The sequence below is a fragment of the Lampetra planeri genome, chromosome 28, assembly GCF_965212315.1.
Source record: "Lampetra planeri chromosome 28, kcLamPlan1.2.h2, whole genome shotgun sequence".
In the NCBI taxonomy this organism is placed as follows: domain Eukaryota; kingdom Metazoa; phylum Chordata; class Hyperoartia; order Petromyzontiformes; family Petromyzontidae; genus Lampetra; species Lampetra planeri.
Window position 1 is genome coordinate 9,974,145 of NC_136134.1, and position 25,273 is coordinate 9,999,417.

Sequence of the window (25,273 nt, forward strand, 5' to 3'; positions counted from 1 at the left end):
GACATACATTTGTAAATCAGCCTGCGTCTGTCAGAACACTGCACAACACAATACTGGTAGCAAATCGTGTTACAAATCAATCCATAAGACGCGGACACATGCCAATTCACGTATTTTCGGGTCAATCTCGGACAGGCTATAACGTTAAGACCCCTTCGCCCAAATGCCCTCTACTCTAGTGCTCCCTCTAGCGGCTATAATGACACAATGCCCGACCCGCAAATAACGAAGACATCACAGCGATACACTTCGCTGCTCCTGACACGGAAATCTGTCTTGACCATCTGAATGTGAAATTGTAGTTCTTGCTCTGCATCTACATCAGCCGTACAAAGAAAGGTAGTGTTGTGAGTGTACCTTTTTGTACGTATGTTCTGTGCCTTACGATTGACCCTGGTTTACAAAGTTGGGATAAACAATTGAACAGCACAAACAATAACAATGACGAGGCACAGAGAGTCCACGCAAGGTTGTATTGGAATAAAAATTATACAACGCCAACAAACGCCCTAACTGTCGTTTAGGTTTCATTTATTTCGTATCAAATTTGCTAATCACTCTCTTTTTTATGCAAAACCCGAAAAGAGTTCGTGGTACGTTATAACTAGACAGTCAGCACTATATATTTGACACTACAATATTAGCATTTATACACGAATATTAACAACAGCTGTCCTGTGGATAAACCGACTCCCGGCCACAGGGAATGTGGAAATTCCATCAACGACTCAAGGGGGCTGATTGCCAGCCCACCCCCTGTGCTAATTTGTGACGGGTGGCCTCAGGTTGCTGCCGACAGTTTATTATACCAGTGACAAGTGGCTTGTTTCATATCGTAATCAACGTTTGGTTTTATTGTTAACATTTCCGCGCAACATACAGCAAATGACTTCTGGCAGGAGTGGGGAACCCATGGGCCCAGCGGGGCCAGATACGACCCGTGGCTTCACTTCCTAAAACGCGTAGCTTACACCAGGGCTACCAACTTCCAAACAGCCCGCAAAACGATATTCCATCAGCTTCTCTGCTGCACTCATTGGGCACTGGGAGGGAATGTTCCAACCTGACTGAACTGAGCTTCCGATTTTATCACGCTCAGAAACACCGGCCGTCTTTGAAGTAGTTGTAAGAACAAGGCCAATCCAGCCGTAGCCTAATTTAAAAAAATGTCGGTGATGTTTCTACTGCGTTGGCAGTGATGGAAAAGCACAATTAACAAGAAAAACTAACAATTGGTCAATAACGCTGCCTTCGAATTAAACATATACATCATAGGTGATGTTTTGGGCAATGGACGTTCTTTATAGCAAATATGTTTAGTCCATCAAGTTTTAGCGTGAACTAATGTATGTTGCCCACTAAAAGGTATTCGGCCCTTTGTAAAAGGTTCCCCACCACTGATTACAACATTCTCACCTCTTAATATTACCCTTAATGCGCCTTGTCAAACATTACATACAGTATGTCACTCTACTACGCATGGACACTACAATTCAAAATGACTCGTGAACAAAGTTAAAACCGAAAACGAAAGAAGATTATTCAACATTCTATGGTCTATAACGTCTATAATCTACAACTTCACAGACAGGTTTACATTTTCAAAAGGTTAATTGGGAGGGAGGGGGGTTATCCTGTTGTTGTTATATTGCTAATATAGGCCCTGTATTGAACAAAGTATCAAACTATCGACTAAATGTACAATGAATTTAAATGTGAACTTTGCCTTTTGTAAGTGCCAGTTTTAATAAAACAAATTTGTCAAGAACCCCAGGGCAGGACGCTCCTGAAGTCTTGAGACTCGGGAGTAAATCACCCGAGCCCCAATCTTGCCAACTCCTCAAAGCGGAAAGTCGCCAAATAGGCCGCAAAGAAGTTGCTCCATAGACCGTGTAAAGTTGCCAAGTGTCACGAGTCAATTTACAAAAGACTGAACGGTAAACTAATACAGAATTTGATACAGAATCATTAAAACACAAATTGAATCGTTCCTAAATCCGTACCATTTACGATGCAGCGAAGGTCGCCAGAGTTGTTGCTAGCTACTTTGAACAGCAAGTTGTTGACAGGGCAACCCAAAGAGGGGCGACGAGATCTAGCAACAAAATCGCTAAGTTGGCAACATTGGACCCGGGCAAAGTTTTTTTTACCTGGCCAAGTGAATGATGGTAAGCTGTCACAGCGCCACCTTGCGCGACCGAATGGTTGCTGATGGAAGATCATTATCCCGGGTGAACACAAACCACACCGTGGACGAAGTCAGTTTAAAGGACAGAAGGGGAACAAAGTTATCCATCGGCCTATTGGCAACCGGTCACACATTTCCAATGAACCTCAACGAAGTCAAAATCGATGTAAATTTACCTTGGAACAAATGATGTTGCGAAAGCGGATTTAGCCAAAACATCGTCAATATCTTGACCAATGGCTTTGAATCACCTCGTTTGTGTTCTTTAATTTGTAAGGTTCAGAAGGTGCATAGGCTGATGGATGAATTACATATCCTTTTGGCTACATATTTTAATTACATACAGATGGTGTTAACTACAGATTACTAGGGGAATAGTTTTTCTTTAATATACAAAATGTGAGCTCAATCCCTTGTTTTACACTTAGAGGGTGAACACATCGACCAGGATTCTACACAACTTCCACTCTCATCTCCCACTGCAAAATGTCATGCATATTTGAACATTTTATAAAGGAATGTATCTCTTAAAGTAGACATTAAACTTCAATTGGACACTTTCATAGAACCGAGCAAATATTTTTTTTACGGACTTCAAAATTGACATATGCTGTTTGATTTTTAAATTAGCACATCCATTTGAATTGATAAATCTGCAAAATCGACACGTCTCACCAACACACGGGAGACTTCCGGGTGCAGGTCACGTGCACGGTTACAAACTCTTAAACAAGAACACAGCAGAGGCATTGGCTGTGGAGAGTTTTCTTGAGGCGAGCACAGCATTGGCCACCAGGGTCACATTTTCACCCAGTTAACAGATTGCTCACGACCCTACTGCTCATTCCAAAACCCCGACAGGGTGGGGTGGGGTGGCTCCGTTCCCCATCAACACAGCATGGGTAGATGGCACGGAGCACCCACATAAAGCAGGTCACTCCTGCTCCTCTGCAGCCTGGAACTAACCGGCTCCCCACCTGAACACACTGCCAGCCAACAAACTCCACCGTGAATATCTAAACTGAAAACCCTGTATTACGTATGGCATCTCATGACCGGGCCCCTTCCTTGTTGTTTTTGCACCCCTTGTTTTCATGGATGGCTCTTGTACCATTACAATGAATTACTATTCAGCACCATCTGCTCAACAAATGCCAGAGGCTCTGTGAAAACTGGTTACACAATCAAGGAGGTACAGCAGATACATCCCAATACAATAGCTTGATTAAATGAAAACCCAATTTTGGAAATTCTTGTTGCATCCCTACTTTCTACAAACCTCTATCAAATGGACCATGAGTTTTTGTGGGTTACCCAAGTCGCTTCAGGGTACACCTCAATTAGTCGTTTGAGTAAATGCAGAGTATTCTCTCAACAAAATATTACTTTCTAGACCGAGTTTTATGGGTCGTTACATTTTAATTAACCCCGTTTTAGCAAATGAGATGAATATACAATGGCTCGGAAGAATTCATCAACAGAAAACATTTCATTCCAGAGAAGTGCCCTGCATAAAATGTCTTTTCGATTCCTCGGTCAAACATTTTTCCAGTAATTTTGACATTTTGAATTACTGTACTGACTTGCTCAGTACTTCATTATACAGAGTTTTCACAGAGCCTCGTTAATTAGACGCTATACAACAATGTGCTTTGTTGGCAAGTTATTGTTTTGTAAATTCAGTACACCAAACAAAAGTGTGTGATTGGTACAGACTGCAGCAGAGGGACAGTGACAAGTCCGATTCGATTCATCGTCCTTTATTAAACCAGGCGCAAGCCATCTGCGTTTCAAAAAGGAGACCTGGGAAATCGTAGTTGCTTAAGGGAGGATATTACTATGTTAGTTTCCATAACAAGTTAAATAAGCGACGGCTGCGCTATGCCTTGTAACCCCAAGAAGAATGGCTTCACAAAAACAAAACTGTAAAGCCATTCCCAATGCCACTTAACCACCGACAGGGCCTCACGGGGACAGAATTTAAAACAGGAATCTCTGGCAAGAATTAACAGAGACCCCTTAAGGCCATGATCCACGGGGGCAGTTTTGAATAAATCTACGCCGGCAACCGTCACCAGCAACTCTTGAAGAATGAGCAACTATGGCAATTGAAGTGACAATTCTTGATGCGATCCATTCTTATCAGTCACTTGGTCGATGCATACATCTTATCTTACATAGATTTATATCGCACATTAGTCCAAGGCGCTTGTGTTAATACGCTTTGATGAAAAGGAAAAGCAATCACAAGGCTCTCTTCTTTCATCTATCCAGATCCCAGTCAACGTGAAGCCACCATCTCTCAAACGAAGACATTAGCTTGACTTCAGGCAAGTCACGTGACCTCTCGTCTAATCACCTTTTTGGAAGTTGCCATCTCGATTTGCCAACTAATAGGAGCTGCGACCAGGTTAAGTTCACATTTTGGGCAACTACATTTTTAAAAGAGAAAACGCCTGCAGCATGTTGCCAACGACAACTGCCCTAGTGGGATCGTGGCCTTTAAGAGAGAACTCTGTTAAGGGTGTTCCCCAACCCTTATGAAGACCGCAGAACACTAAGCTGGCCATGTCAGCTGCATTTGTGTACAGAAGCGCGTTTGCCACCTGCAATGAAAATGTGTTATTTATAGGCAAGTGCCAATTCAACCAACCCACCTCCCCGCTGCCCTTCAATTTGATGTTCCAGTTAAGATTGAAGGTCACAATTCGATACGCGATATTATTCTCATTTGCGTTTTGTACCATCTCGTTTTGAACCGTAACCATTACAATTTAAGGAAAAAAATCCTATGACGTATGCACGAATCGAAAATCATGTATTCTCACATGCACACATTGGTGCGAGCGCTGCAATTGGAAGAGATTTTAAATTACAATTTGGTGAATCGTCACAAGGCTCATTTCTAGCAGTTGAAAACTTTTATTTATTCTAGAACACATAATAATTTGTTTCATATAGCATCTTCGTTCAAGGAAATTGCATTACACAATCACCAAGGAACCAGATCCACGCCTAAAGGCAGCAGCCAGGCGTGATGTCCCGAATCCTTGACCCATTTGCAATCTCGAGTCGTGGCTGTTAGCAGTCACAAGGTACAATTCCTCGCATTCCTGCACGACCAATTTTGCTGATCGGATTGGAGTAATGAGCTCTTCCCTTCTTAATGCACCATCCCCCACTGCAATTGCAGCTCCTAACCTACGGATCAAATCACAAGCTAAGCAGCACTGAATCTCGACAGTGCGTGGATGGGTGACCGCCATGCATATAACAACAGGTGTTATAGGCATTGGGGCAGCAGATGGCAATGCAGCCACTGTTGTGTGTGCTATACCGTCCTGTCACCAGTCCAGAATGACCAGCGTGGGGCAGTATGGTCAAATAGCCCTCATGAGTAGCACCACAAAGGGTGATCCTCATCAACGGTGGACAATCAGGCTCTACCTATCATACGAACTTACAGCATGCGTGAGCATCACACCACATCCGGCTTCACATTTTGCTTTAACGGAGAAACTCGCTTCTGGACGCAAATGCAGGTGTAGCGCATGGCAAAGTGTTCCGAGGTCTATATGACCTTGAACGATATTCATTCGTTAACGACCCAAATCTATCCCCCGCAGCCCCCCGTGCGAAAGCGACGTGAAACCACGAGGTGGCGGCCCGGAGCCGCACGGGAAGATGTACGCCGCCCCCCATGCAGCCCACACAGACCGCCACCCCCTCCTCCTGGTCTCCCGTCGTCAACGCCGGGCGACCACGTGGAAAACCGCCGTCCGTCTAAGCCGCGGCGTCGGTGGACGAAAAACAACAAACAACGGAAGGAGGAGAGTGACGGTAAAAAGAGACGGTCAAGTGAGGGAGGGGAGAAAGAACAAAAATAAGATGAACAGAAAGGGACGGACGGTCGACATGTCCCCCCAGGGCTGCTGTACCACCCGCGAAGATCGCTCCAGCCCCTGCCGCGCGACTTGTTTAAATAGTGGGGTGGAAGGCGATATACAAAAACTCAGGAGGGGGGAATAACACGGTGAACATTAAACTTTCAGAAAACGTGAAAACGCTAAACAAGGGTAACAACGATATGATCTTCTCTTGCCTATCGTGCATTCTGCCCTAGCTCTCGCCCCCTGTGTGTAGAAACTTTGAAGAAAACCACAATTGGTGTTAAATGTTGTACCAATATTTTTAGACTTGAGTATGAATTTAGGAGGGGGGGGCGGTGCGGTGGGGGGGGCCCTGTCGAGCCCCCCCCACCCCCTCCCCGCCCTCTCCCGGACACTATGGGGCTGGATCTTTCCCCTTCGTTGTGCTGGCGTAACATGTTATGACATTTTTGTTTCCGGAGCTCGTGAACACAAACGACCGTCATCGTCCCACACAGGGTCGGGTGGGGTGAGGTGAGGGTGGGGGGGAGGAGGTCAGGTGAGGCGAGGTCGTAGCTGGGCTGAGAGGTCACACTTTCACTGGAGACCAGGCCTACACGTGACTTACACCCCTGAAAAGAGAAAATAAACACACGCACACGCGAAACCTCAGAACTAGGCAACGAGTGACAGTTCAGCGTGGTCCAGTGTAGTGGAGTGCACCCGTGTGGTGCGTTGTGAAGGGCAGTATGGGTTTGTTCATCTAGTGTAGTGTACTGTGGGTGCAGTGTGGTATGACATTCTGCAGTGCAGCACTGTGTAGTGCAGTGAAACGTTCAGTAGCGTAATGCAGTGGTATGCAGCACAGTGCGGTATCGTGTGGAATAGTGCAGTGGTGTGTCGCAGTCCAGCGAGTTTTATCAAAGCGCAGCGCAATGCGGTGTACTCTAGTGCAGTGCCATGGAGCAGTGTGATGCAGTGTAGTGTAGCAGTGTAAAGCAGTGCAGTGTAGTGACCATGCAATGTGGAGCACAGTGCAGTTCACTGCAGTATACCGCACTGCAGTGCTTATTCGGTGTACCGCAGCGAGGCGTGGTATAACACAGTGCAGTACAGTAAGGTCTCAGAGTACGCGGACCCACTCATACGCGACCGACCCCGAATCACTGACACGTACTTTTGCTCCGCCCCGCCATCATACGAACATGGATTTGAGGTCGTATAATTGTATCGCCCGCGCAAGAAACGAGTCCAAAAAAATATCTAGTGTTCTATCTGACCTGGATGCTACTGATGATTAGTGAATCATTTACTGTTTCAGTACTGTACATTTCTGTACATTTATACGCATGCTATATACCACACACGTAAAGGCGAATCCCAGCTTACGTGAATTCGCGCTTACGCGGGGGTAGACGGAACCTAACCCCCGCATACTCTCGAGACCTTACTGCATAACATTGTGCGGTGCAGTGTACCGCAGTACGGCGAGTACCCGCTCTGTCCACGTACCATACAGCATCGTGCGCGGCTCCGTCTCCGAGGCGACGGCGAGGGAGGGAGCGGGGGTGGGGGGTGCGGGGATGAGGAGGAGGAGGAAGCGTGAGCCCCCACCCCGGCCACCCCAGCCACCACCGCCCCCCCCCCCGCCCTCACCAGTCGTACCTCCTCACCGGCACCTCACTGTTAGCCCCGGCCGGCATGATGGCAGGGGTGCGGTCGGCACGGCGACGGTAGTCAATGCGACGGTCCCCACCTCCGCCACCCGCGTACTGGGAGGTGCGGGAGCGGAACTCTGCGTCAAACGCCGGTGCTTCAGCTAGAGGGGGGGGGGGGGGCAGAGGGAGGAGCCAGGGTTAGGGCATGGGATAAATTGGCGCCAACTTCAAACCAGCAGCCCTCACGGCACCACATCTGGAGCATTAATTTCTGAAAAATGATCGGCCAGGCTGAGGGAAACAAATCGTATTTTAAGCGGTGGAGAATGGTCAAATTGGTGGAGCAGTGGCACAGTAGTTTGCACACACGGTGAAACTGGTGACATCAATCTGATTGCCGGTCTAACAATAGCAGCAAATGGTATCTGAACCGGTCCTGGGTCCACCTTGACCAACCCACACTGACCAGCGTGAAGTATGGTCAAATAATCTTCATATAGCAGTCGATTGACAAATCGCTTTAATTATTGTTATGGTCAGATAACACTCATGCCTGGTATGGCAAGGGCTCCCTCATGAAGCAGTCAACTGACAAAAGGGCCGTAAGATTTAGGCGATTCATTTGTCCAGAAGAGCTTCAAGTTTCAAGACAATGTATCAGGAGGCACCTGCCTTTCGAGGAGGGGTTTCGCTTGTGGGAGGAAACCCAAAATACCCAGGGAAAACCCACACTCGAAGAGAGAACACTGAGTTGAGTCACAGGAAAAATTAGCTGGAATCGCCATTACTCAGCTACCTTCACAGCCCAGCAGGTTTGATAGTTTTACAAAATCTGCCATGATCTGTCAACTCTTGCCTCCGAAGTGCTAGATGAAGGGCATAGTGCAAACATGCCAGGCCAGGCTTAGCAGCTGGTAAGTGGGGCTGTAAGTGGGGCTGGTGTCGGGTTTGTGACATCCAGACCCAGTGGCGAGAACTCAGATACCAGAGTGAGCATCTTGGCCAAAGGCTTCCAAAGTCCCTGAGCTTAAAATAACATGACTTGTAAACAAAACTAAGTTTGCACTCTGTCAAATTATAACGACAAAATGGGTGTGCGTCACCATAGATACTTTAGTGACAGCGATAAACTTGTTTACAACAGGGTTGCAGATAATTTATAGGCTACGGCCTTGACACTCCACATTCAAATTCAATGTGCGTTCAGAGTATTTGATTGCTATAAATATCCACATGATAAGCTACTTTTTTGGGCTATCATTTGTGACCAGGTCACTTCAGAAAGACCTATATAGCCTCAGTGGGTCTCACCTGGTGAGATAAAACAAATTGCGTAGTTTAGTTTTACTCACTCTCCTCCAGGTTGATGAAGTCCTGGTTCTCCTCGCGGTTGCCCGTGCGATGGTTGCGCGAGCGCTCAATGATGTGGGCGCGCTCGCCAATGTGGTGGCCGATGGACATCTTCTCAAGGCCGCTCTCCGAGTCGCGCACCGACCGCCGCACCTCTCGCACCTGCTCACGCCGGACACCGCGGACCCCGCCCCACCATCAAGCTCGGCATCGCTCACCGCCACCCTCGACTCAAGCTGACGATGGCCCAACTGCCGTTTATTACCCCACTCATGGTTTGCGGGCAACCGTGGGTTCTCATTTAGTTTTTTTCCCCCAAAATTCATATTGAGTACCAGTGGTACCTGCTCAATGCTCTAACACAGTTTAAACCCCGGAGTCCAACCGACATGTAGAAAAAGCCACATCTTAACCGATGTTACAAAGCAACAGTTGTTCATAGCTTCAAGTTTTCTAAAGAATTAACATATCTCTACACTCCAACGGGCATCAGGTACCCTCCATTAGCGGCACTGAGCTGGCGATTCCTATGGTGGAGACCGGTCTCTCTATAGGGTTAGATCACAAAAATATGATTTTTTTGTTAAACTGAGTAAGAGCAATCTGCCAAAGCTTCATACCCACATTTGCCTGTGATGATTTTTTTATCAGGGATTGATCCCATTAAGCAATACTTTTGTGGCATGTCTCCTCGTTTGGTCGTCGGATGGCATGTGTCGGAGTAGTAGGATGTCACTGAATGATAATTGTGTACTGCGTGTTAATTGAGTGGTGCATGTTTTTGCTATGTGTTCATTTCGTATTTCACTGTAGTGTGTGAATTTGCCGAAGTGTGTACATGTTTGCTGTGGAGTGTAAATGTTGTGAATTTGCAACAGTGTGTGTTGTATCTTGACTTAAAGCTTTCCTGACTGCAGGCATTCATATTCTTGGGTCTTTCGGTAAAGTCACGTAGATAGGTTCAAAGAAAATAATTTTAAAAAACGAAGTTTCGATCGCAACACAAGCGGTCGTCTTCAAGAAAAGGGGGGTTAGCTTCCAAGGCAAACTGTTTATAAGGGTTTGAAATGGGCGTAGCCCAAATGTCAGCAGCCAATGATAATGTAAGTGGTGGGCAGCCGAACCCGACGGTGGTTGGTTTTCCACCAATCAAAGGGCTGCCAGGTGTTAAAGAGAGATTAGCAAGTTAATGGCAGATCGCAGAGCCGCAACCAAGGGGTCGGCGCACGAAGTGACTGTGAAAGCGCAAGTGTGTGTTGTGTGCATTTGCTGTAGTATGTGTATTCCATGAAGTGTTTGTTTGTGTGTTTTCTGGAGAGTGCATTTGGTGTTTTTTGTTTGCTACAGTGTGTTTTAATTGTTGTGGTATGTGTAATTGATTACGCGTGTTTTTTCTGCTCTGTGTATTTAAATAGTGTATGCATATGCTGTGTGTAGTGGTGTATTCTCCACAGCGTGGATATTTTGTGCACTGCGTTTTGACTCTGGTGTGTATTTTATGCATACTGTGAGTAATGTCGTGATGCATATATTTACAAGTCTATTCCATGACCACCGTGTGCACTAGTGTGCATTATCCACGCTGTCAATTTGTTGTGGTGTAAGTGTATTTATAATACTAATCCCTTCATTCATCCACAAAGCCTCACCGAGTCTCAAGGCTCTTATTGTGATGAGGTGTTCTGCGTGTATTATCCATGTTGTGCGTATTTGCTGTGATGTGTGATCTTACATAAAATTTATACCCTTTTTCTCCTCCATGAAATCCTCAAAACTCAAGACTCCTTTTTTCATGTATGCCGTGTCTATGGTATATCTGGTGGCGTTCTAATGGTGTGTATATACGTCACGGTGTGTTTCGTGGTTGCATATAATCCGTGATGTGTGGATTCACTGTTGTGTTTACCTTCACTGTGGCATGTACCTCCACTGCAGGGAATTTCCCGTGGTGTGTTCCGTATTTGTGGTGTGTTGTATATTATCTCTGCCGTGTGTTCCTATTTATTTAGTTTAACCAGGCATCCCGAGTCTGTGTTGCGTGCATTATCCAGGTGAAGGATATTTGTTGATGCGCGAATCCCGCCGCGGGATTTGGCACGGCTTTTGACAGCGCGCGCCTTGACGTGCAGGATGTGGAGCGTGCCGCTTCCGCCGTGCGGGGCACATGATGCGGTGCGACTCATGGCGGTGCGATTCGGTGCAACACTCACCCCCCCGGGCACTTGGTGGGTCTGGCTGCTCGCCTGGTAAACACGGGGAGGCCCGTCACCCATGTTGCTGTAGGACATGACGGTGGTGGACGAGAAGGAGTGCCCGTTCGGGTTGGGGCTGATTGTCTCCTGGGGACACAACGTGCACTGTGCCTGCATCAACTCTGCGGCGCTTGAAAATCACCCTGGGCTTGCCGTCGCTCCGACATAAAAAATATATATATATATATAAAAACAATTAGAAAACAGATTCATAATAGATTTTTCGGAATGGCCACGTAATGATCTGGCCAAATTGTTATCGTGTAACCCTTCACCACCTGACAGACCAACAAAACAAAATGTCGTGCGTACAAGTATCTTATGCGCCAATTATTGTTTTCTCGGCTCACTGGTAAATCGAAGAACAATTCTCGCAACTAAATGAAGCACTTAAACACAACATTTCGCCTGAAACTGCATCGAGAATCCCCATGCCAGAAACCAGGAGGTAAGAATACAAACTATTCAACCAAATCTACGGTTGACCGCCACTTGTTCGAACAATAATTTTTTAAATCATGCATACGCATGGACTCTCTTCACGATTTATAACTTGCGTTTGTCCTCTGTAATATTTAAATTGGCACTGATAACGTTACATTTCGAGCCGCACAACGAGATGATGCGTATACCACGCATGAGGCATGGACCTCGTGAAAATGCAGTACATCATAGGGAAGCGAGGCATGTACAATGGGTGTGTCATGTCAACGCACTGGCCGAAAAGGCTGACATATCTAACGCTGGTATTTTACCGCCAAGTTTTTAGCAACCCTTTCAATTTTTTTGGGTTTCTAGAAAGTTATCCAATCTACAGAGTTAATTAATGCATAACGCTGTAATGCTTTCAACCTTAGTTTAAACGCATAAAAAAAACATTTCAATTGAACAAGCTGAAAACAACTGCTGATGCACAAGCGACTCTGAAGTCGGCAGTGCGTGTTCACCCGGTACTCACATAATTTCCGTGCATATCAGACGACATCATGCTGTGCATGTTGCTGATCATGCTGTCCATCATCTGGAACGGATTCATCATGACACCCGACTGCACACGGCGACCGGAAGGAAGAGACAGGGAGGAGCGACGACACGGAGCATGGCAAAAAAAAACTCAGCGAGCGACACCCACACGTGACGGCCATGTCTTATTTTCACTTCAAGGATGAAGAAGCTCCCAAATAAACAAGTTCAATTGTTGCAATTTATTCATCAATAGCAGCGCAAATTCACAGTAGCGCCAGTATATTTTGTCTGCTGACAATGGAAAAAATAGATTTTTCCTCCGAGTCCATGTTACACAACCGAAGGAACTAAGCACAACATGCATTGTGCTAAGTGCCACAATTGTAGTGCCGGCTACCAGCAAGCACCGCACTTTACAGCATCACTGGAGCACACAATGATGGCCATTCAAAATTACATGTACCAATCTACAAGAGTATTTGTTATGTTGGTTAGCAATTACCTTTTTTAAGCCAGAGCCAATTCTGGATTATTTACCGGAGTATCATTCGAGTTTATGATATAAGCGTGCGTGCGTGCGGAATTTTTTTGTCATTTACACACGCGCTGGTTCAATTACTAGCTGCCACTCGTGACTTCAAACACGTCGGCAAGTAAAAGGATTACTTTAAGAAGCAATAAAAAAACACAATTTAAATCTTCACCCCTAAACTTATGTAGTTAAGTAATAAATACAGAATTTTGCCCCACGTATTTGTTTTGCATTATCCGTGTTTGCATTGTTCTCATATCCGGGCGATCCTTCCCTATTCCACTGCGGATAACCAAGAGTTGCCTGCATTTCCATGATGTCTAATAAATGTAAAACCCTCATGCAGTACAGGTGTCAGGGGCGGCTCAGGGGACCAACGTTGGTGTTAAGTCATACTTTGGCTAGACAACATGCGATCAGCATTCGCGGGAGCTATTTTTGGAGCGACTAATTCTTCCTTCACGGCACCTCGGCCAGCCTCGGCACTCCCACGTCACGTGTCTCGCGAGCACGGCTGATCCTCCGCAGCAGGATTTCTTATTTTTAGGATTAAGTGGGAGGTTTTTTTACCCTCGAATATTTTTAGTTGGTATTTTTTTTTTTCCGCGCTTAACATTCCAATTGCGTTTATTAGCACCATGTCACGAGGCGATGATATTTACATTAGAAACTCTCGCACTAGAGATTCGCCTCTGGAAGGAGATGTCACAGAACTACTTCTGAGTCTCATGAATTGCCCCTTTAAGACAAGAGGTGGTGCACAGGCACGACTGTAGATGTGTTTGTTACATAACAGTCAAAACTAAAAAATAATATATCCTCAGTCTTGAAATATGCCAAACGAAGCAAAAACCAAGTGCTATATATCATGGTAATGTATGCAGTTATGGTAATCACGGTAATTCATGGCCACAAGGCTGAGGCAAACAACTCAATACATTTGAGAAGCCAATTTAATCCCAGATGGCCAATTTGAAACTCAAGTTGTCCGAGGTACCAGTTGAGTGCTCCAACACGGTATTACCACTCGACCACATCTAGGATAAAATGTTAAAGGAATACAAAATAACATGCTTCAGTTACTATGCAGCATGGATACAAAGCAAGCATAACCGTCCAAGAAAATGTTTTCGCTCAGATCGGTTTGTATACTTGATGGCGTGAGGTTTCTTGACGAAATGCAATACAAAATGGGCAAAAAAACGAACAGATAATAAGCTCTTAAAAATTAAAACATGAAGCTCTCACCATCGGGTTTCCGAAGGCGCCGAACGGAGAAAGCTGCATTCCGAAACCCTGCGAAGCAGACGAGAGACCCAAGTTAAGGAAGCGCCAACACCACAATTAGCCCACATCACATATCAAACTCATAAAATGGGGCAGTGATGAATGCAGGTTCTCCTGAAAACAAAAACTACTGCCAGCTTGGTTTGAAGGAATACCCGACAAATAGAAAACAACCCTGACTATTTGGCCACACATATCCCGTGTGTCCACATCCATTGCCCACACAAGTTTGAAGCTCTGCGGAGACGCAGTGGTGAGTTTCCACTGCACCATGAACCGAGTTCAATTCCTGACCACGGCTAACATCTGCAACGAGTGATATCTGGACCTGTCCTGGGCTCTCCCCTGACCCGCACCTCCGATGAGCATAGTTGGCTAAGTATGGTGCGAAAGAAGTTCAACGTAAATTTCTGACCAGCAAGGTGAAGAGTGGTCGAACAACCTCCGGGACTAACTTGGTGTGGGGGAGGCTTTCACGGTTTAACCCGTTGCTTTCGACCTCACTCCCAGTAATTGCAATTTAACGTCAATGCAACAATATAGCTAGAGCATTACAATGGCACAGATGATCAACATTTTTGACGTATTTTTAATTTGTTAAAAAAATCTGACGCTTCACGCCATATATCCTGGAGCACACAACCAAATATGTAACTAAAATGCGAAGAGCTACTTGTTATTTTGGGGTGATGTATTCCCTTAACACTGGCAAGGCTCATGAGGTTTATTTATAAAGGGCGACAGGTTAACAAAAATGTGGCAGATGCTGCTCGGTCACGACCCAGTGAGATACAAAGACGGTTAGGTAGGGAACAGCCAATAGCGTTTAGTCACTGGGACACACAAATCGTGTAATTAAAATCCTGACAACACAAAATTACAAACAACCCACTTAAGTTAATGTCTGGACCAAAAAGACAAAGGAAATTACAGAGTTCCTTAAAGGAGTATCATGATTTATCAATACAAAAATATTGTTAGCCTTACGCAATACATATTGAAATATGCACATCAGATATTATTTATGACATGTTTAAAATACAGCAGCACATGTTGCGTTTAAGCTAATGAAATAAACGAGAGAACGAAACAAGGCATTCGAGACGGCACAAACATATCCCAATACAACCAATTTCTGCTCAAACAAATGCTGCTTCATGGTTTCTGGGCTGATGGTCTCGGTATTTTTTTCACGGAACAGAATCCTGCGTATAATTTATTTTCACCTATAATGCTTCACGGCAACGCATAATGAGCACACGCATTAATTCTCAAGACCAAACTGTGACCCAGAATTGTAACCATTCATCAAATTCCGTGGCACCAGGGATCAATCGTGACGCATCAGCCTCTTCACACCAAAGATCTCAACACCAGAACAATACGTTTCAAAACCGTTTTCTCTTGGCGACCTGTCACCGGCATTTCCTGCCACTGTCACGGTCTTGGGTTTTATATCGACCCGCGATGAGGTCACAAGCGAGGCACGAAGGCTCGCGTGGGATTATTGACGTTTCCAACTCGAGCGTAAACAAGCACAAATCGCACACACAGCATATCGCGCCACCCACAGGACAACGCATGCCTCCATCACTGCCCCACACAGAATGCTGAATTATTTATGTTTTTACTCAGCGCCTTTTTCAGAAACCTTAGAAATGTTTCTGCTCCCTTGCCACAGCTGTGTAACCGAGGCCTCAAGAGTTCAGAAGCCAGCAGCTCAAACTCTTGGCCCTGCTCACTAACAGCCCACAATGAAGCACAGCACGAAGAGGACTGTTGTGGCTGTTCAGTCCCACTCGTCCATTTACACTTACCCTATTCTGCGGATTATAAGATGCACTTTTTCCCATCTGTATTCTAAAGAAAAAGTTGTGTGTTTGTGTGCGAGTTCAGATTTGTATAACTTTATCGACACAGGGCACAAGCCTGCAGTGTCAAATTTTAAATTTTACAGTGTCTTATAATCCAGAGAACATGGTAAACATATTCCAGAAAAAGTACTTTAATCTAGTTGTTCAGAACCATCTTCATGAAAATGGTTCTTTAGCGTAATACATGACCAAAGGGTTATCCCTCTTTATGCGTGGGTTTTATACGGTACTCTAATCTCCTGCTCTACCCAAAGCACTCATCAGTAAGGAGTTGGCCAAACATCCCAATGCAATACCCTCCTGAAACGCAGTCTTGATCACGATGGTGGCTTTCCTGAATGAATTACTGTATTAATATTATATAGTTCATCTCATTGAACCCCACAGATGTTGCCATGATATAATGGTTAGCACAATGGACCTGCAATTCAGAGGTCATCAATTCAATCTGACATCAGAATAAAAATCTTTATTTAGACTGGAGGAATACGATGAGCTATGAAGCTTTTTTTCAAACGGCAGTTGAAACAGTGTAGCAAGTTTCTCAAATCCCCCTGCCTCTATCCACTCACAGTACGAATGGGTTCACCACAGTTCCTTGACAGGCAGGACGTATACATGGTGGGGTAGAGTGTGGGTACTCCAACCTCTTCAAAGAAGTCTGAACGGCGTGATAGAGGAGGCCATAAATACACTCAAGATGGAGTCCAGCGTTGCCTCAAGTGAACGCCCCTCCACCAAAAGTGGAATAAGCAAGCAATTACAGGGCCTACACCATTACCGTTAATCCTACAATAATTCCAACAGAGAATTTGCTTAATGGCATAGCCAAGCATAAAAAAGTGCAACAAATAACACAGCTAAAATTACAAACACCCTAAATTTATTTTTGCAACAACTAAGACCGCCGTTAGTGATACAGTGCACGTGTGGCCAAATCAACTCAACAAGGTCCAAACTACGGCACTCATAGGACACTCAAACAGCGCGGGCGGCTTACCGTTAACACGGCACAGATGGGTGTTCGGCAACGCGACTTGTAAAACGTTCGATTTAAAAGCTAAGGAGACACTTGGGGGAGGAAAGGCGCACTTGCCCAGACTCCTCACTCTCGGCGACGAGTGCCCGTTTTAACACTCAGCCTTAAATGACGCGTGTAACGCTTTAGAGTGTGAAACAAAACACAGCTGCGTAGAAATAAAAGCCAGTGACACAGGTGGCCATGGGCTTCAGCAAATCGACCCAGGCGCAAAATATATTTTTTCAAATTCAGCCACGAGGCTAATCGCCCAAAACATTTCAACACCCGTAAGTGGCAACATCTCCAGCATAAACTGTGATTGAAAATGTTAATTTATTAATTCAGTACCTCCCTTCATAATCTGAAGGACTGGAGGCTCTTTCTAGCCACTCACAGAGCGCGCTTTGCCGGGGTGAGAAAGGACTCCCTGCAGAGTACTAACAAAAATAAACAACAAATTCTTGAATCAAACAATTCCTAATCGTGACGATTAATCCAACCAGTGAGGGGAGATGCTACCATCTCATAGCGGTTAGCACACTGGACTTGCAATCCAGGTCACAGGTTCATTGGGCAAGTTTCTTAAAATCGCCCACTGCTGTCGACCCAGGAATATAAATGGGTACACCACAGTTAATAATCAGCAAGTTGCGAATGGTGGGATAAAGTGTACATACTCCCATCTCTTCTAAGATGTCTAGCCAGTGTGGAAGAGCTGGCCAATAATACCCTGTGGGGTGGCTCTCCAGAGCTCCCTTTAGTGGAGGCCCCTCCACCAGCAGTGGCACAACAAATCAATTGCGGGGCAGCAACATTTACTGTGCAGAGTACTAAACGAGACGCGCCGACATCAGCCTCACCAATCTCGGGAACGGAGCAAAGAGGCCCATGGGGGCACGGGCGTCGGGCAGAGCGAGGGGCATCGGCGCTGGGAAGCCCTGCATTGCGCGCCGCACGCGCTCGTGATGTGCCCGGAAAGGGTCGCTGCTTGGGAGAGAGACGGCGCCACCAGTCGTGTTTTCGGGGACCGGCGGGGTCCAGGAATTTGTGGGGGTGGGGGGAGATGGGTCCGGGAGATGGGGAGAGAGAGCAAAAGAGACCGCGCACGGGGGAGGAACGGGTGCACAGATTAAAGTGTTGCCATCGCTGTTATACTGAGCTACACTTTTAGGTCATGTACACATCCTTATTCCATGTTGTCTTTACCAGTCAGACATTTCATGCTCGATTGAGCATTAAGGCATTGTTTACAGTCCTGAGCTTGTCGTGAAAATACTACATGCCTTCAGCTGGAGGAATCTATGCATACAACAATCACTGTTGACTTCCCACAAAGTTGTCTTTATTTTATGGACCCCGGAGGGATGGTGGGGCCAAGTCAACCGCCCCAACCAGGATTTTAACTTACAACCTTCCAATTGTGAGCTGCTTGCTCTACCCTGAGCCACTTGGCCAATCGTTTTTTATAGCCATAGGTTTCTCTAAATTCTGCGTATAATAGTAATAGAGCCATATATGCTGAATGATGGTCTCTTAACACCATGTCAGCTGAGGGTTATTTTAAAAAAATTACCTTAAGGCACTTTTTGGTGACTCCATGCTCATTCCGTTCAGCCATTTTACCCAACTTCAATCAAATGTCATTTAGATTTTACGTAGTTAATAGCTTCCTTCCATTAATCTGGGGGTGGGACCAGTGGTGCAGTGGTTAGCAGCATTCAGGTCCATTCCCGGACATGACAAACATCGGTGGCGATAATGATCTGAACCCGCTCTGGATGCCCCACCCTTGCACAACCTTCCCTGACCAGAGTGGTGAAGTATGGCCAAACATCACTCATTACCAGCACAGCGTGGAGAAGGTCTTCATCTAAGCAGTGGATTGACAAAGGGCTGTACATTATTTATTGACACTATAATTTCAGTAGTTTTTTTGTTCATGTATTGTTCCTCAGAGCCTTTCTTTATGATCAGGATGTTGCATTGGGACTTTTTTGCTAACGTTTTTTTTATCAGAGTTTTTTTTCTTGTTAAAGGAAATCTAGTGGCCAGAGAAGCTGACTGTGCATACGAGGGCATAACAGATGGGTTCACACAAAAAAGATAAAAATGTAACTGGTATCTTTCTGGTCATCTTCCAGTTTGGGAATTTCACGAAACCTGAGCAATCCACCAACCCTTTGCCTCAAAAATGCTAGATCAGAGACGTGCACCATCACACCCCAACTTGGTAATCAGAGGCCAAGTTTTAGCTCTCTGGGATGTTACAGTGTTCTAAAATCAAACTCAAAACAGTTATCCTTTAAGGCTGGATTCAATGCACCAAGATATGGTTTAAAAGTCTTGGAATAATATATTCAAATGATGCAGACGTTGGGGGTAAAAAAAACACAAATGTATCGAGTTCAATTAACATCTTCTTAAATTAAAATGTTCTTTGTTTCCTAATCACAAGTCCATATCCACCATGAAAGCTTACACATGCCATGTGGGCAACTGCCTTATAAAGCCAAAAACTCAACCCGCTACAGCCGCAGCAGCACGATTACCCAGACTTTTGTGTATGTGCAGTACACATGCACAAAAACAAACACACAAATGCATAAACACACACATAAAAACTCACTCACGGAACAGCACATAGGCATATTCACACAGATTCCCAGACTCCCACACACACATAATAGTTGACCAAAGAGATGCTGCTAATACAGTATTTTTAACATCCAAAATATGCGCTGATACATGTAACTTTGTTTACCATACAAAACAAAACATACATTTTATATTAAAGGGCGACTACACTAACAAAATACTGGATTGGGAGTGTGCGGATTTTTTGCATCTAGTAGTTTATGACTCTCGCACGAGTCTGTTTGAGTGTGTTAATGCATTGTGGGGAGCAGAGGTCCACTGATTTACAAACTTAACTCCAAACCCAAAAACATGGGTTCGAATCCCAGTCACCACGAACATTTATGGCAAGCGGTCTCAAAAATTCATCTGACCCTCCCCTGTGGACTCCAGACTCAACCTGGTGCAGTGAGTAAACATCAGGACGAGGGAGTCAAAGGGGAGCAGGCATGATGCTAGCATCACCAACCACTTTTGTGTGCTGTGCCAGGCTTAATAAGTGCTTTTAACACCGCATTTGCCCCATTAATAAATAATGCCATGCGGAATAACTTTTGTATTTGTAAATTCATGTGTAAATTATTTACATAACCACGGAATACGATGCAAGAAACAGCACATTGCGTCGTTCCCTCTTCTGACCCAGAGGGCATGAACGATGCCAGTACAGTAGTGTGGCTGATGGGATGCATCAAACTCGTTTTTTTATGTGGAGGGACAGATAAGTGGAGGCTTATTATCAGCTTATTTACTTTTTTGATGTTGAGTCACTTCACTGAATACCAACCCTGACCCTAACCTTAACTACCACTCTTAACGACCCCCTCCAGGTAAACAATACCAATAGGCTCTCACACCTGTTCAAATATGCCCTCTACATGAATTCCTTTTTTTTTTAATACCTGGGTCTGGAAAACACAATTATAAAACTGGTTGCGGAGCTCTCAACAGCCGATGGGCAACACCAATTAGACATTATTAAACATGTATCCATTACCTGCCCTCCAATGATAGCTGACATTAAAAAAGCAGCCCCATAACCCGTACAATGCAACGCATTGTTTTTATATAGCATTGTCTTTATATAGCGCTCCTAATGCAGAGCACCCCAGGGCACTTTACAATACAATCTTCTACACACCTCAGCTGTTTTAATGGAATGCCCTGAATTTCAAAACCTGTTAAATAAAATGTACTTTACAATCAATCAATACAACAGAAATCGGATGAACATAATGTGTCTGAATGCGATTGCATCTGCAGATACTCCACAGAAACGGTGCGCGTGATAATTTTGTCATGAGGGGCAGAAGGAGAATGTTTTGAGCCTGGACTTGAAACAGCCATGGGTAGACGACAGCACGGATGTCTGGAGGGAGTGCAAGGCAACATGGGCAACATGGGCAACCGAGGGAGAATGAGCGATGTCTCATGGAACAAATGTTCACTCGTGGCCGACAGAAGGCCTTGGTTGCTGGAGCGGAGTGTGTGGAGGGGGAGTAGAGTGGGATGAGAAGGTTCAGTGATTGGCAGGTGCAAGTCCGTGGAGAATCACAAAAATGGTGGATGGTAGTTTCGGGGTAAAATGGTCTCGTTTGTGGGCGAGATGTTTGGATGCATTATTTTGAATCAACCCGAGTTTGCAAATGACAGATTTTGGGAGGCCTTGATAAAGTCATGGATGTGGGTTATAATAGCAGGTGGATGCGGAAAATGTTGTACAGATGTCCTGCAGAGTTAATATCTACAGCAACTCCAGGTTTTTGTACTATTTCCTAGTATAATGTCACAGTTTAGGAGTGGTGTTTGAGATCAGTTGGGCGATATCCGTGCATTATAAAACTGACTGGAAGGTTGCTGGAATCAAATAAAATGATCAACATAGATGTTGAAATTATCAGTAATGATCAGTCGCATAGAGGAGACGATGACGCCAAGATCGGATCAGTAAAGTCAGACATGGAGATTGGGTTTAGATCTGTTGGGATGGTAGATGACGAGAGTTTGAGCTTCGGAGGGAGTTGGGAGGGGAGGGCCGTGAAGACGGCAAAGTTAAAGCGAACGACAGCAGGATTAAGGTCACGCGATACGAGGCCCAGAAGAAGAGAAGAGATACGAAGAGGCGGCGCCAGAAACACAACAAACACTGGAATCTTGAGGGAAATTAGACGCAAAAACAGACTCACGTGAGACAATAGAAAAAGTAATAAGACTCGGTGAGAAAAATAATATGGATACATAACAAAGATACACAGACACGCATGAAACAAAGACGTACACAAGACACCGGCATAACACACAATAGATAATATACATAGAGAGACAGAGTGGACATGCAAAAAAGAACAGGTGAATAAGAGACTGAATGGAGACAGACGGTGAAAGATAAAACATATAAAGACCAGGAGGAGTTAGATAAGAGAAAACTGGGAGGCTGCCAAGGTACGCAGACTGCGAGATGCATGAGACAGAGATGAAGACTTCGATAAAACAATACGGTATATAGTATAGTTCAGGCGGAAGTGAGACGTACAAGTCACATTGAGAGGTGAGACGCATAAAAACTTAAATAAACATAATGCTACAAGGCACGTCCATACAATGAGAGAGACAATAGAGAAGTTGTAATAATACGCAGCGAGACAGGTAGATAACATAAATCCATAATCCGACGGAATGAAAACAGAGAGATTAAGATATAATAATAGTCACTATACACACTAAAGTATGACTAACAAAAAAACGACAAAGATCCGCCGTAGCCTTAATAGACTGATGGGACAAGTGCTGTTAGCAAGCACGGTACACGAGGGGGTGGGGGTGAGTGGCCAGCACCAGGTACTCATTTGAGGCTGAGTCGACCTAGGGGAGGCCCAGGACCGGTTCAGACAATCGTCACTGGTTTTGGCCGTGAGGGGGAATCGAACTCGGGTCGTCGGGTTCGTAGTGCAGCGTAGCGCTAACCACTACACTACCGCTCCCCACACACACACTATGGAGAAAGACACACACAGCGATACAACTCACGGACACAGGCTCGCACAAATACACAGAGCGAGAGGGAGGCTCACGAGAGACAACGATGCAACACATTCACAGACACCAACACAGTACACACACACACGGGGAGCGGGTCACTTGAGCCAGAGACAACACATTGCACACGCAAAGACAAAGACACGAACACCCGAACCCGCGCCATTCGAGAGACACCGTGGTAACGCAGACGCATCAGAGGTGAGACACGCACGCGGCCTCAGAGGCCACACACAGAGATAGAGAGGGCGATCTGCTATAATGAGCGGATGCAACGCCACAGAGAAAACAAACGCACAAGACAGACACGGGAGAGGAAGATAGAAAGCGCGAATCACGAGAGGAACCGACACAACACAAACACGCCCGCAAAGTCACACACGGATACACATCGCGTATCATCGAAAGGCCAATACAAAGACACACAAACGCATAGCAGAGCGACACACACGGAGACAAACAAAACACAGAGACACAAAGACCGCGCGCATCATTAAGACACCGAGTCGTATCGGCCTGGTGGGGGGGAGACCCCCCTCCATCCCCTCTCTCAGCCTTCTCCATCTGCCGAGCAACAGCGCTCAAGCCGGGCAGCGAATTCAGGCAAGAGCGGTAAGCGTCGGTGAGGCCCAACATCGGCCTGGTATCTATATCCCTTTACCGAGACGAGCCGTACATAACGTCAACATCCACCTCGCCATCGCGACGAGAGCAGAGGGGGGTGACGGATGATTACACATTCGTGATTATCTTGACAAAAACACGACGACTTATACGCGAGTGGGGGGGAGACGATTTAACACCGGGGCTCGCTCACGCCATGAAGGGATCGTCGTCCAGATCTCTGAGACCGAACATCGCCTTCTCTCAGCTCCTGGTGCTGGCTGTGGTCGTCGTGGTTGTAGCGGTGGCGGCTGTGGTGGTGGTTGTTATAGTGGTGGAGGTGTTTGCGCGGAGTTGGTTTAGACGCTGTTTTGCTGGCGACGTCGCCGTCGATTTAACAACGGCTCAGCGACTCCCCCCACTACCCCTCGTGACGTCACCACGTCACGACGTCACCCCCCCCCGCATCCCGACCAGGGTGACGTCAGGCGTCAACGTAAATTTGGCGGGAAATTTAAAACGTCGTTTCGTCATTGTAAGGTGCGATTCTGACACACTGGCATAGTTTCCGCGGTAAAGGATGGCGATTCTGTACAGAGACTGATGCTTTCACAAACCGATTATTCCACTTCATAACCGTTACTATATTTTGCACTCACGTCGTGTTTTTTTTTAAATTGTTTCTTGTTGTAACGTTCTGACCTGCCCCTACTGGACGGCTGTAAAAAGAAACTTGAAAGCTCATCGATTTCCTCCAATATAAAGATGCTGTATCATGACGTCATCACCCCATCGCAACCTCGCGTCTCGTGACGTCATTAACCTCCCTTGTCACAACCTCACCCCAAATCTGGTGTGACGTCTTTACTCCTCTCAACAACCCAGCGTCTGACGTCATCGAATTGTCTTCTCGCAACCTCACCTCCAACTGGCGTGACGTTGGTACTGCAACTCAACCCAGCCTTTATGATGTCATCAACCCCCCTTCTCACCTCACCCCAATCTGGCATGACGTCATCTAGGTAAGTTGCACAGACACACGCACAACTCTATTATACTGGTAGGAACCTCCTGGTTACACGAGCCCACAGGGGATTATTGTGTCCGTCGTGCAGGGAGGGGCTGGGTGGGGAGGGAGGGGAGGGGCTGGGTGGGAAGGGGAGGGTGGGGAGGGGCTGGGTGGGGAGGGTGGGGCTAGGTGGGGGGTGGGAGGGGTGGGGCTGGGTGGGGAGGGGCTGGTCACCCCGTGGTGTCCTTATCAAACTCAACGTTTAACCTACTCACGCCGGCTTGTGCCCGCCCTCACAGTCGGCCATATTTGCGGAATACACCACGCCGCCGTTGACCCTGGCCATTGACCGAGCAACCCAACGTTCCTACCAGCTCCCTCCGCAGGAGGAATGTTGCTGATCTTGATTTGAAGCTTTCGTGACTGCATGAATCCATACTCTTTGGTTCTTTCGGTAAAGTCACGTAGGTAGAGATATAATAGATCACGACGTTTCGATCGCAACGCAAGCAATCGTCATCAGGTGGGACAGCCACAGCAAGAAAAAACTACTTAAGCAGTTTTAATCTTGCTTGGCCTACTTCAGCAGTTTTTTGATGGGGCACTTCAAATCAAGATTTTGGGGCCTTAAAATAATCAATCTTGGATTTAGAGATGTTTCTGTTTTGCTGTCCTAAAAGCTACCTATGTACCAAATGTCAGCTTTCTACCTTGTTGGGAAGTACCCAAGAGGTTTTTGAGACAGATTAAGGTCTTTATTTATGTAGAAGCTAGATTCTGAGGTAAATGTCTATGAGCTTAACTCAGTTATGCCTTCACATTCCGACTATAACATGGTCTAGTCCCTCGGTCTATTTCCTTTTCAGACCATTTTTATTGTAACAAGCAGCATTGAAGTAAGCAACCTCATCTAGACCCGGTTTCGACCTTAGGGGCTGCCACTGTAGACCAAACCAGGATTTATTTCTCAGTCATCCTGTGTCTATCAAAACAT

The 25,273-nt window shown here is 45.8% G+C and overlaps 1 protein-coding gene across 4 annotated transcripts; it reads right to left on the bottom strand.

The window, feature by feature from the left end:
• Positions 1 to 823: 823 nt before the first annotated feature.
• On the bottom strand, positions 824 to 23,707 carry LOC144728419 (myeloid leukemia factor 2-like). 4 transcript variants are annotated; one of them, XR_013587516.1, is made up of 8 exons: positions 23,485 to 23,707; positions 17,858 to 17,984; positions 14,064 to 14,111; positions 12,276 to 12,365; positions 11,276 to 11,422; positions 9,068 to 9,227; positions 7,570 to 7,876; positions 824 to 6,689 (listed from the first exon to the last, which is right to left on the bottom strand). XR_013587516.1 is itself a non-coding variant. In XM_078607849.1 (8 exons), the coding sequence occupies exons 1-8, from the start codon at positions 23,523 to 23,525 to the stop codon at positions 6,671 to 6,673; spliced, it is 786 nt and encodes a 261-aa protein (XP_078463975.1). In that variant the 5' UTR covers positions 23,526 to 23,706; the 3' UTR covers positions 824 to 6,670. The 4 variants fall into 4 exon arrangements, 3 of the variants coding, with proteins under 3 accessions (XP_078463975.1, XP_078463976.1, XP_078463977.1); XM_078607849.1 differs by having other exon boundaries at positions 7,723 to 7,876; positions 23,485 to 23,706; XM_078607850.1 differs by having other exon boundaries at positions 7,723 to 7,876; positions 17,858 to 17,981; positions 23,485 to 23,705.
• Positions 23,708 to 25,273: the final 1,566 nt, after the last annotated feature.

Bases quoted from the DNA above. Each gene is read 5' to 3' on its own strand.
- LOC144728419 (XM_078607849.1), bottom strand. From the start codon at position 23,525: ATGTTCGGTCTCAGAGATCTGGACGACGATCCCTTCATGGC. The intron at 12,366-14,063 runs GTGAGAGCTTCA...CGCCGTGTGCAG, and splicing joins GCGCCTTCGGAAACCCGATG to TCGGGTGTCATGATGAATCC. The intron at 11,423-12,275 runs GTGAGTACCGGG...ATGCAGGCACAG, and splicing joins CTGATATGCACGGAAATTAT to TGCACGTTGTGTCCCCAGGA.